At 35.7% G+C, this 14,106-nt stretch overlaps 1 protein-coding gene across 1 annotated transcript in view; it reads left to right on the top strand.

The window, feature by feature from the left end:
- Positions 1-14,106, top strand: part of LOC134678268 (C3 and PZP-like alpha-2-macroglobulin domain-containing protein 8) — a 115,992-nt gene that overhangs the window by 49,289 nt on the left and 52,597 nt on the right. Inside the window, exon 6 of the mRNA XM_063536755.1 lies at positions 2,452-2,607. Within this exon, the coding sequence (XP_063392825.1) occupies positions 2,452-2,607 (156 nt within the window). The remainder of the gene's footprint in view (positions 1-2,451; positions 2,608-14,106) is intronic.

Genomic DNA, 14,106 nt, shown 5'->3' with positions numbered 1-14,106 from the left:
AATTGGGATTGTTAGAATGCCACATAAACAATTGATATTTTTTTTTCTGATGATTTAGTCAGATCATGGACAGATAATTACGACAATATACCGGGTGTGACCTGTAACACGAGCAAATAATTAAAACATAGATTCTACTCCTCAAACGGTGACACTTTTGTTCCACAACTTTTAAAAATTATGAAGTATTTAGACTCCCTAATTTTTCATACAAAATAAATATTAACTTCAATGGACGCCATCGCCGCGCCATATCATTGTGATTAACGTTGCTTGTCACGCCTTAAAAATAACAAAATTTGCAATACATTGCGTCTTAGAATAAACTTTAAAGTGTATTAAAAATCAAACCACAAGTTATTTTTAAAAGTCACTGAACAAATGTTGGTCAGTATGATGAGTACAGCCTAGAGTTTAATTTTTTGCTCATATTACAGGCCACACCCGGTAGAAGTAGGTTAGTGACTAATAAATATAAATACAGAATTTTATTTAATAAGGATCGTCATGTACAAAGAAAAACATGTAAATTCAAAATAAAAAATATGAAAATATAAATTCAAATGAACATTTTGACAGGTTTTCGATAGTTGTCATTAACCTGCGTCCGTTTTCGATCACCTGGGTTACTTTATTGTCATTCACCTTACATGGACTTCATTCACCTGCTCATCATATAATTTTCAACGCCTGTATCTTTTTAAATAACCGAATAAATGCGAGTAACGTTCATGGAGTTGGATGTAAGAAAAAATGTTCCTCAGTTTAATTACATCTTGTCATGCTTTTTAAAATTCCTCCCTAAACCTAAGAAGATCACGTACTAAAACAATTTAATTTCTTCGAATATAATCTATATTCCCCTAGCTCATTCCACATCATTCTTTCCCACGTCTTGGCAGCCGCACAATGTAATAAATTACTAAGGTCTAACGAAGAGCTTTTATATCGACGTGATTTTCTCTGCGCCCGCATTATATCGCTCTTCCATTTTGAATTTGTGTTACTGCGGCATTACAAGTGAGCCCGTGAATGACAATATTGAGTTTGATTGATTCAGGGGTGATTCTCAAAAAAGTGGCATCGACAGGTTAAAGTTAATGAAATTTTTTTATGTATTTTTTTATTTTTAAGAATGAATAATATGTTTAACCACTTCAAGTACCCCACATTTTCAAAACGGAACGGAAAATGAAGAAGTTATATATAAAGTGATGGACTGGGTAAGATAGCGTAGCCGTTATCATGTCAAACGGTTACTTACTTTACTTAAGGTAAACGTACTGGTGCTCGACAAGATCCCAGTACATGTCATCTTGAAACTTAAGTCATTGTCTATAGAGGTGACAGCAAGGTGTCATCTATTGGACATGTCGAGCACTAGTACGTTTACCTTACTATCCGACTTTAATCTCTTCTCGGAAAATAATTTGTTTACGTCCATGGTGTTACTTTAATGAGAAATTATTTCAATTTACTTATATACTTAACTCTCGTCTCGGATTTATGCTAGAATTACTAACAAAAAAATATCAATAAAAATACAGTAGTATAAAATTATTTTATCACGTGCACTAAGACGGGAACTTTAATCAAATTGTCAAGTATAAAGTAAATCTCGTTTTGAAGATAAGTTAATTACCGCTGTATTTTATATCGGAATCTGTCGCCGCTGGTTTTGGACGAGAGCCAGGCGGGTTGACTTAACCTAATGACTTAATTAAGATCTGACTTGCCGACACAGTTTCACAAGTGCCTAAATTGCACAAGATGGCAATTTGCTTCGTGCAATCGGGAGTAGAAACCTGCATTCAGCGAGGACCAATCCGAAATTAAATTTCAGTTTCAATTATTATCTAATCCCACGGTAATTACATGTTTCATCACGACTGCAAGCGAATGAAAAGCGAAGAGAGTCACATTACTTAGCCAAACATGCTTACAAGGCAATGTAATAGGTACCAAATAGGTACCAAAGAGAATTTAGTTTAGAGGCATACGCCTGTCAAAGTAAATGTACTGCCATCTTTCGGCACATTTTCGAGTTTATTTTTTCGTGATTTTCGTATGCACGTTTTTTTCTTAGACTTTAACTATCTTATACGGAGTTATAAATATCTTTGCTTTTACTAAGGTTTAAAAACTGAAAATTCTATAATAGCTCGCCATGTTCCCATCTTGTGTAAACAGTGATCGGGGATATGGTTTTGTTAACGCCCGTGTGGATGTAGTAGAATTTTTTCTATGGATATGATGGCAGTAAGCCTATATGGATTGAATATTTCACAAAAATGCTTTCTAAGTAGTATTGAAATACAATTACCTACGAAAACATTTCATAAGAGAATAAACATTATTTTTTAACTTTTAGCAACCAAATCCCCGATCACTGGTAACAAAATTACTCAAGCGAATATCTAATAGTGAATTTTAAATCATTTTCTGTTGCAGGTGGAAGCAATGAGTACGGAGAAAAGGGTGCGCGTTCGAGTGAAGTTATACGATGACAAGACTGACATCTACAGCCAAGACATCGACATGTCGACGGGCGAAGGAAGCTTCATTGTACCGACTGTTATGGCTGACGCTCCTTACGTTAATCTGCAGGTAAGATGGGCTTTTATAAGTTGGCTTTTTTTTTCCTAGCCTACTTTGGTGTCACACTGCTGGGAAAAGGCCTCCCCTCGTTTTCTTCACTCGGCCCTGTCATCGGCATTTTCCCACCATTTGGGGTAGAATGCGTCCAAGTCGTCCCGCCATCTCCTTTTCGGTCTGCCTAAACACCAGCCTGCACCGTCTACTCAGTAGACTCTACTGTATTCCGTGGGTCCCTGGTCAGAGCGACATCTCTGGTCAGAGCGACTCAGTTGCGTATGTCGCGTCACACATATCGCGGCCAATACGGAGCTCTATATACGCCTTCGTTACCCTACGTCACGACATATTGTCCCCCTCTACCCCAATATACTCGAATCATGGACACGTAGATTAAGCTTTTAGAATTATAAGAGTAAGCACGTTAAATTTCGGATTTTTATTTCACCATCCAAGAACAAGTCCAAGTCTCAAAATTACACAGCGCCTGGTCACGAACAGAATCCAATAAATAATATATATTGTTTATATTGACTAATAAAATATTATATAATTATCAAATTTTTTACACATTATATGGTAAATAAAGGGTACCCAATTTTTTACGTCTGTGTATATCATTTTAACACTCGGTATTTCAAGTATATAATCGGGGCTGATATAATTTTTTTTTAAATAAAGTAGACTATAGAATAATAACTAGTGAATTTAAACGACTGACACCCATACACATTTAATTAAATTAAACAATAACGAAATAAAAAAGTTTTGGACTGTTCTCGTAATGGCATTAAAAGAGCTCAACGAAACGCCAAATTAAATTGTCGCACAATTCCACAGAGACCGAACAACTTGTAATGTTCTCAATGATTTCATACAAAAGCCTGTAATTGTGTTTAAAAATTTGTACGTAATTATTATGATTTTTTGTTAATTAACGCTGCAACAGAAACGTTGCTGCAGTCTCAAACCGAATATTGCCTTTATTTTCTTTTTTAATGTCACGTTTATATTAGTTCCAAGGTTTCAATTTGCTTGATCGTATTAGGTTAATAGGTACGTATTACGAAGCTGTACATGTTTGAATGTTTCTGAAAGAGTAGTTTTGTTAACCTGAGTACTATTTCGTTTTTATGGCCAAGTTCCAAGTTTAGCTTTCAACTTGGCACATTCCTTCACGTAACAATATCTTGTACGGCAGCCAAAATAGGAACTAGAAAATGAATGTTATTTTATGTTGTGCCCGGCCGTTGCTTTTCGAGCATAGGCAATATTACTTCAATTTTCTTATATAATCCTTTCGTGCGAGTGGGAAGTCACTAAAAAGAATTTTCTAGTAGGTAGTAGGTATTTGTAGGACAAGGTGATTTTTACGAGGTGATTTCATTTTCGACGTTTTTATAGACCTACATAAATTCTGCAGTCAAAATTACAGTAGTGGCTATCCTTTTAGAATAGACTTTGTCAGTTATTTGGACCTTTTGTTTCTCAATAATATTTCCTTTCCTATCCAGATATCATGAACTAACAACAAAGGCTTTCTAGTTAAATATCAAATGGATTCAGTGCACGAGCAAAATGCTTTTATCACAAGATTTAGACAAAGCCGCCATAAATGTGAACATAAAGTGCGTTAAAATGAATGAATGGCATGCTAATCTCAAGCCAGTGTCGTGTTCACATTACGCGGGCCATTACTGTTTGTTCTGATTTGTCTGACGAAAGTGGCAAATATATCGTAATATGAATGCCGGTTTATGTACAAGCTCCTACCTGATAATTTACGCAGTTGTTTGTTGTTTATTTACAGGCGCATTCAATTATGTATAATTATATTAAAATTTAAACAAATAAATATATTAAATATGTATAAGTTGCATAAGTCGTTCCTGGCTGAGCTCTCTGGCCGGCGATAATATTTGTAAGTAAATTTAATCCAAGTACATAATATCTAAGCAATGCGGAATAGGTAGATGTAGACGATATGTACCTACACGTGTATTCGGGTAATTCGGAGTGCTTAAAGTTTCTGAAAATTCCGAAAATGAACTCTAATTTAATGGAATTAAGGGTGATTTTCGGATTTTCCCGACATTCTAAAGTATTCTGAATTACCTGAATATGCCTTTTACCAACAGTCCCACAATATTTTTTCATTAGTTAAATTAGGTAGGAGCCTTTGTTTTATCCCTGACTTACAAATACATCAAGTTAAAATGACGGATAAAGACAAACGATTCAAAGCTAATTGAGGCTTGTCATGCGTTTATGAATATAAATGCTAATGCGTTTATGAATATGCTTGCAAGTCGTATGATAAACTCTTAAGCCGACCGCACTCATTCTTTCCCGTCCTCAAGCGGCTAAACTATGGGCCCGATTCGGATTTTGAAATAGATATCTATTAGATATCTTTTAGACATCACCAAGGTACGATAACGATATGTTTAAGATCTAACTTGTCAAATTTGACATTTACGCGATTCTAGAGATACTCTTGAACGATTTCCACAGGATATGACTTAGAGATCCAATTCACATCTAATAGATATCTTACTCTATCTAACGTAAAAGTGACATTGGTTCCCCGAATTGCGCTGCAAAAGAGAACTAGTCGATATCTAAACGTATATAGAATGGATCTAGTACGTGTTTTTTCTTGTGAATATCTTGAAGTTCGAATACGGCAGTATAACATCAAGCGAAACCCACAACCCAACAATATGTCAACAGAGCACAACTAATACGGCTCAGCCGTCCAAACAGGCCGTACGCGCTTCAAACCTAATTTAGTTTAATCGGCTCATTAATTGGCCCTCTAGAAACTTGTGAAACTTCAATACCCCGGGGTACTCGGAACATAGAATACAAATGGGCAGATTTAGGGCCCGCTTTGGCGCGTAGACTTTGCGTTAATCCGTGGCAAAGATTCGGGCGGCCGGCGATAAGATTTCCCTTTATTAAGTGAAGGGAAATGCGTAAGAACGTTACTAAAACCATTAGACATTTAAAGTTACTTACTTGTAAATACTGAAAAAAGAAGTAAGAAGTAGACTGAAAGCATCTCAACGGTGACGACACTGTTGGAGTAGATAGGTACTATCGTATTAGTAAAGTCTCTCTTACACTCACATCATTTTTATAGTCGTGTCTACGTATCACTTTTAACGTCTGCTTTATAAAACAAAATGCCGCTTTAAGAGCACGATAAATAAAAAAGGTGAAAGAAATATTGCTGCGTCTAAAATTTGGCGTGATATTGCGAGACATCAATAAAATGCCATTAACATTTTCCCTTTTGTTCCTTTAATTTTCATTTCTCCGGCGACTAATTGAATTGAATAATGCAATATTACCGAACCAATTCCAATAATAGAATACTAAATTAGGTCTGTTTTATTATGCGCTATCCTAACATCGTTGCGTTCGGCAATTACATAGATTCGAAAATGGTTATGACGTCATCATGCAAATTCATCACGCTGGTGAACGGAATTGGCAATCCAGCTAAAGTGCTTTTAGGCCGTGATAACTATCTTATGAATTATTATACGAGCGTAGGTGCACATGTGCCAGACGCTATATTTCCGAGAACATTGGTGAGCAACTGAGCATTTATAGAAGGTGGTTTGTTGGAGTTTTCTAATTAACAAAATCATGAAAGCAATTAAGCAATTAGTTTAGGCGTAGGTACATTATTAAAACCGGAACTGAAGATGTGAGTTGAAAATCTCTGAGTTTCTCAAAACTTAGGAATAATGGAATATCCGATATATGATAGCGGAAATCGGTCTAATCTCATTCTGGCCTAGTTTCTGTTCTGGGCTAGAATGTAAGGCCTGCGGCGGTAGTAGCACGGTCGCATTTTTATCCCTTGTCACCATGCTGTCACGTTTTAACAAGTATGTAATTGCGATAGTTACAGGCGATAAAAATGGAACCATGCTGCGCCTATGGGTAGCAAATAGGTAAATATCTAATGTTTAATGCTATACAGGGTGATTCAGGAGACGTGAGCAGGACTAACACTGCGCATTTCGTAAATTATAAGCAACTGTTTCCTATCAGTATTAGTGAGGTTAACGTTAATTTTCTAGTCGTGTTGAAAAAAAAGTTATTAATTTATTTACGACATGGATGGTCACCCTAACATTAGAATACTAAACTACCGATATTCTGTGTCAAATTGAATGTCATCACTGTCATCACGGTCAGGTTACTTTTGAAAACTCGTATCTCACTCAGGTTTGACATTTTATTTTCTTAATAAAAGAGGTTTTATGTTTATTAATTAGGTCTTGTAGGGTGACCATGATCGTAGAGAATTAAATTTGCCTTCACCAAAAAATAGAAAAATAGGAAAAAGTGTGGTTGTTTCACCTAAATACGACGGTGATCGATCAATTATCAGTTACTGAGTGTGCAGGATTAGTCCTGCTCACGTCTCATGAATCACCCTGTATATTAGGATTGTGTGGCAAGCTCAGACAACATCTGAGTTTAAAGCGGGTTTAAGTAAGAACTAAACTGATTCAGGCAGGATGCTACTAGAAAGCGCAGTCAGCTTGACGTCTGCTATTGCTCTGTGTCTCAAACTCGTGTGAGTACTTTGCAGCTAGGTAATGGCTTTACTCATCTCAAATTAGTCGGGTTATTGTTGACCGAACACGAGCATGTGGCATTTTGGTCCCGATTCAATTAAAGTTCAGTTTAAAGGGATCAGCTGGAATAATTCGATAAATTACAGAAACTTCATGCGTTTAAACGTGTTGAAACGTGTCGCTAATGGGGTGTAATTGGATTACAAGTTATCGAGAGATTTAGTTTCTGGGATTTGGGTCGGAAACAGATCCGATTGGACCATCCATTTCCTACGTCAATGACTGCTAACCTATCCCTATCCTATTGAATATCAAAAGATTAAAAGGATAATAATAGATGTATACTAGCCTAGGTACGGCCAGCAAAACTAAGGTCGCCTCCAGAAACTCGCGAACTAAATTGACATGAGTTTGACAAATAAATGATACCAGGAATAGCAAAGAAAAAATAGTCGAGGGTATTTGTCGATAAAATGATATCGATAAGTAGGTAAGTTATTGCACTTACTACCAATGTCATAATTATAAAGGGGTCATAAACCATTTCGATTTATATGAATATGACGAAAAAGTGGTTGATTCGATTGTAAGATTGTGACGTTACCTACCGATCAAATCAGGAGGTGCGGACGCGAAACTGACAAATTTCAATGTAGGCTGTACATCTCTTGAGCTAGGCGCCTGCTTTTTCTCATTGTAGACATTAGAAGTATTGAGAATCTATGTACACCCGAACTATGTCTTTTATGTTGTTGTTCGAGTATTTCGAAATTTTTCGTACCTAAGTCCCGATAATAATATCATTTTACAAAATACATATACTGAATAATAGCGCGCGCTGCGAGCGCTGGTGGCCTAGCGGTAAGAGCGTGCGACTTGCAATCCGGAGGTCGCGGGTTCAAACCCCGGCTCGTACCAATGAGTTTTTCGGAACTTATGTACGAAATATCATTTGATATTTACCAGTCGCTTTTCGGTGAAGGAAAACATCGTGAGGAAACCTGCATACATCTGCGAAGAAATTCAAAGGTGTATGTGAAGTCCCCAATCCGCATTGGGCTAGCGTGGGGACTATAGCCCAAGCCCTCTCGCGCTCGAGAGGAGGCGTGTGCCCAGCAGTGGGACGTATATAGGCTGAGATGATGAAGTCCCGATAAACTTTTCGGTACGAGCCGGGGTTCGGACACATGATCTTCTGTTTAGAATCTGCGCGTCTTATGGTTTGGCCCCTGGGCTCTGTATGTTGAATAAATATATCTAATTATTTTACTGAAAATAAGCTTTGCTATTTTAATAGGCAAAAACTCAATATAGGTCTCTGATTTCTGACTATTATTCAGTATATGTATTTTGTAAAATGATATTATTATTTGCAGTATCCAGTCAAGCTCGGTCGCTCATACATTTTTAAATAATAAATAATAATATACCCATTAAGTTACATTCATTTTTAAAACAGTGTTTTTACAAACCAATTTTATCGGTTAAATTTTGTCTGATATTTTCTGTCCGACGCTTAATACGCTTAGATAAATTATGCCAAGATAGAGACAAATAATCCACCACTCCATTAAATCTTAAAAAGGGAATGCTTTTAAGAAATTAGCTCACTAATCTTTGTCTTGACTTAAAAGGGGATTATGTCGAAGAAAAATGCTCGCCCTTTTTGTACTGTTCTTTTTTCTACATTGATAAGAAATTTATAGAAATATCTCTAAGGCACATTAATTATATATTTTTAATTTGAATTGGTTTTTGTTTCTATTTATGTTTTAATTAGCCATGTTGCACCTTAATAAACATTCATTTTTAATTGTGCTTTTTAATTACGGGCATTTTGTAAGTATTATCGTACCTTGTTCTAAGAATCTATTTAAATAAATTTATTCTGTTTGCTTATTTAAGTGGACGTGCTACGCAGATTTAATATTGAATGCAAATTTATTTTAGCCGTTAACTTTACTAAAATACATTTTTTTAAAACGTTCTACTAAGTATTTATATTTACATTTGAGTGACAAACTAAACTAAAAACAACTTCAACGTAGCTTACAACATTAACATTGTATTCTTTATTAAATAATAAAGGAGGCTAATATAAGATGTAAATCGATATGATACCCCGATGAGTGCTGCGTGGTTGTACTCGTTAAAGAGAACGTTTGAATTAAACAATCACGGCTCGATTCGGGAAATGAATTAGAGACTCACTAGATATGAAATAGTAAAGATATGGGACGTTCCACGGCAAAAGGCACCATTTCCCCGGCTGAATATTGCGTAGTGGCGTTAATAATAGCGTAAGCGACAGCCGCCATAAGGTACCTTTTGTCGTGGAACGTCACATATCTTTACTATTTCATATCTAGTGCATCTCTAAATCATTTCCCGATTCGCGCCGTCAGCCGTATTCGAACAACGAGATACGTCAAATACTAGATATTGAAACGATATGAAATAGATATGTCAGTGTCAAACAAGTGTCAATAGTGACGTTTTGTTTGAAGAAATGTCAATATTGACACTTGTTTGACACTGACATATGTAATCCATATCGTTTCAATATTTAGTATTTGACGTATCTCATTGTTCGAATACGGCTGAATTACTTGTGCAATATGTGGTATAACGTAACTAATAGTTACTCCTCTAATGCAAATTGTCTTTGAATTAACCAGAAAGCCCGCATTTGGTTTAGCTCGTTGATTTACAACTAAGCGGGGACTAATACGTTAGTAAAAGATGTAATCCGTCAGAGCTAGGCGGAGTCGGTGAAATCCTCGTAGATAAAGGGGATGTATTGAATTAATGTTGATACTAGCTAACTCATCTGCATTACCGAAGACCAAATAAAAAAAATCGAGTATTAAGGTGGTTCGCTTTTCATACAAAATTCAATCAAAGCTCATTAAGTAACTACACACTATTAGTACACAAATATTTCCGCATTTATCTTCTTTCGAATATTCGTTTGCGCGAAATTAACAGGAAAACAATGTTTCATACAGAAATCATGCAAAAATCATAGTTAACTTTTCATCAATTTTACGTATGTGTGTGTCACAAATGTCGTGTACAGATACATTTGCGACGTTGCCATACCATTTCCGACGTTGCCGGGCTGACCACGGCTCGAATTTGGAGTGCCGTCATGTTTAGTGCAATTTTGTTGACACTGATATTTGACAGGTAGTTAATTGACCTAAGCGAGAAGTTCGTCAGCTTAGCTAAGAACTATCATGGCGTGTTATGCAAACAGTCGCTTTTTTGCTTGCAAACGGAAGATTCCCGGTTCGATCCCCAGTCATTGTATGCTGGAACATAACTTTTTGTATTTTTGTTACACCTAAATTTCGTATTGTTTTTTTATTTTTATTTAATTTTTCTTATTATCATAAATCGATTGTTAAGTATGGGCTACACGTATTCTTTTATTTTTACAAAGATAATTAGAAATTATACTCTACCTAATCTCTCTGATTTTTACAATCAGGACATCCTCAATGCAATAAAAACCGGGCAAGTGCGAGTCGGACTCGCGCACGAAGGGTTCCGTGCCATAATGCAAAAAAAAACAAAAAAAAGCAAAAAAGAAAACGGTCACCCATCCAAGTACTGATCACTCCCGACGTTGCTTAACTTTGGTCAAAAATCACGTTTGTTGTATGGGAGCCCCATTCAAATCTTTATTTTATTCTGTTTTTAGTATTTGTTGTTATAGCGGCAACAGAAATACATCATCTGTTACGGATACAGCCTGGTGACAGACGGACGGACGGACGGACGGACGGACAGCGAAGTCTTAGTAATAGGGTCCCGTTTTACCCTTTGGGTACGGAACCCTAAAAAGAAGTGTATAAAATTTCCTGTGGTTAAAAATAATGGATTTTGTCTATGAATGAAAAACACAATTATTACTATATGTTGTTTTTTTTAGCATTAGAAATAAGGTAAACAATCTTGACGTGTCTTTTAATTGAAAAACACATTTTAAAAATAAGTTACGGCAAATATGTAACAATTATAAATGTAATACGATCATTTATATTCTTCTGCTTTCATAAGTAATCGTTTTTGATTTTTAAAAAACCTGATAACACTGAGTATGTGGGGGAAGCGCTGCTGGCCTAACGGAAAAATTCGGAAAATGCTGGCAATTCGGAGGTCGCGGGTTCTAACCCCGGCTCGTACCAATGATTTTTCGAACTTTTGTACGAAATAGCATTTGATACCTATTTATACACCGATACCTATTTTTCGGTGAAAGAAAACAATGTGAGGAAACCGGACTAATCCAAATAAGTTTACTCTCTGGGTTGGAAGGTCAGGGCAGTCGCTTTCGTAAAAACTAGTGCGCATGCCAATTCTGGGATTAGTTGCCAAGCGGAGATTGAATATCTGGGAGACCGACCAAAGCTTACAAAACATAAAAACTCAAAAATGCGCGTTTTCTCAACGTTTCAACGTTTCTTCAGCGTTTCCCAAATTTCATCGAAATCATTAGAGCCGTTTCTGATACCATCCAAATATATAAATAAATAATTATATATCTAATAATTGCTCGTTTAAAGGTAAGATAACACAAAGGAGAAACAAAAATAAATTACCTACTCGCACCAGTCTTGAACCCCAATCCTCTTGCACGTATTTCCACGAACATACCGTTACGCTATTGCAACAGACTTACGTTGTGTGAAATTGTCTACTACAAGGATCACGGAAACACTGTTTGCATGTGTGAGTAATAGTAGGAAAAAGCGTGACAGCAACACTCCGTCGAATTAAAAAGGTGGTTTTTGCACAATGAAGTATTCAATGTTTATTTTAATAGTTCAATATTTACTTAAAGAGTGCGCGAAACATACTTTTAAGTATACAAATACCAAGACCATTTCACAAAAAAATAAAATCTGAAATTTTGCAAAAGTGGTGCCATCTAGCGAGAGTTAAGTTTTGAGTAACCTAGGCGAACCACCAGAAAGAACCTGAAGAAGGATTGCGTATTATTTACTAGGTGGGTAAGTTTTTCATGAACCTGACAAAAATAATATTGCCGCATGCTGCGAAGCACACGCGTGTTAAATAGGTTAATAAAATGTATATTCATTAACACACCCAAAATATATTAAAATGATTATTTACATTATAACAAGCGCCGGTAAAATTTACAAGTTTTGTAATTAATTAAATCGTTTATTTGTAAATTCGAAAAACAAATACAAGTAAATGAATTTAGACTCGGCGAGAACGCTTACATAAGTCCCCAACCATAACTTTATAGCGAAATTTCAATTAAGTTACTTATGCGCTGCCAAAATTTTATCAGTAGTTAGAAATTATATAAAAAATAGACTACTATCAAAGAGTGTTTTGTGTAGTCCAATAGTCATTGGTGACCAGGAAGTAGATTCGAATTCGTTACGGTCTGGTTTTGATACGACCTTGCCGATCATTATGGGAATTGACCGGAACTCACGCGCGGCTTTCACTTTATTTCACATGCATCAATTAGCGTAAGCAAACTTTAAGGTCGTATCAAAATAAAATCAAAATCAAGTTGTTCAATCTGAATTGGGCCCCAGGTACATATATCCTGTTGCGTGCCTATATACAATTATAATAATCAATGATATTTACTTAAAAATAAATAATAAGTACGTATGATTGTCGCCCATTAAAAATAACGTAATTACTGCAATAGGTAAGTACTTACATTCAGTAAGAGCAAAGTTTAAAGCAAAAATAACATAGCCAGTACGCCCAGTACGCTCTAGCTCAGCAAATCCAATCAATGATAGGATTAATGAAATTAGTCTAGGGGCTGAGTGAGCGCCACTGCCTGCGGGTTCTTCTAAACTAACAGCCCGCATTAACCGTGATCTCATGTTACACGATTTAGTGCTGAGCACTGTTAATTCAATTCAACTGTACAACTCGAACATACGTTCTTCAATTATTTGTATTCATTCATTCTACATCAATGAGCGTCTCAGCATAAGTTTTTGTTTTTTATTCGATATATTTGACATATAGCTTTTTGGGTTGCCACCTATTAAAAATTATGACTATTATGAGAGCTTTAACAGTAGGTACTACGAAATCTAAAATAAAAGAAATTAATTTTATTCCACCTGTATAAATAAACGTTCAAAAATCAAAACATCATTTGAGTACTTTGTCCTATTTTTACTCGGAGTAATTAACAATGGAGCCGCCATTAACAAGCATTCCCCTCTGTCGAAAATAGGCGGCCAATGGTCAACCATATGTATGGACTGACGTTTATCTGACATGACGTACCTATACATTTGATGTGCCCCTCCCCCGCAAAAAACGGCAGACTATTTTGTACCGAAAATTTTAGACATGGCGTCTCCGTTGTTAATTGCTCCGAGTATTTTTAAATGGTAATGATTAAAATATCAACAGACTATCTATTTTTAAACTTTTTAATATTAGCTAGTTTAAATATACTGTAACAATCTAAAAATAACAAAAGAGAATTAATAATTACTTAGGTCCCATCGAAACTTGAAAATTTGTTGGGTAAAATGAATATTGAGTGGGTAGAAAAACTTTGGGGCGGGGCTTTAAATAAAATCAATGAAGTTTATTCCACCTGTATAAATAAACGTTCAAAAATCAAAACATGATTTGAGTACTTTGTCCTATTATTAAATGGTAATGATAAAAATATCAACAGACAACCTATTTTTAAACTTTTTAATATTAGCTAGTATAAATATACTCTAACAATCTAAAAATAACAAAAGAGAATTAATAATTACTTAGGTCCCATCGAAACTTGAAATTTTGTTGGGTAAAATGAATATTGAGTGGGTAGAAAAACTTTGGGGCGGGTTCCATATCAATCACCCTTGGGCGTTGATGTGCGTACGGCGTACGTTAG

The sequence above is a fragment of the Cydia fagiglandana genome, chromosome 2, assembly GCF_963556715.1.
Source record: "Cydia fagiglandana chromosome 2, ilCydFagi1.1, whole genome shotgun sequence".
NCBI lineage: Eukaryota > Metazoa > Arthropoda > Insecta > Lepidoptera > Tortricidae > Cydia > Cydia fagiglandana.
This window is presented reverse-complemented; position numbering and strand designations above follow the sequence as displayed.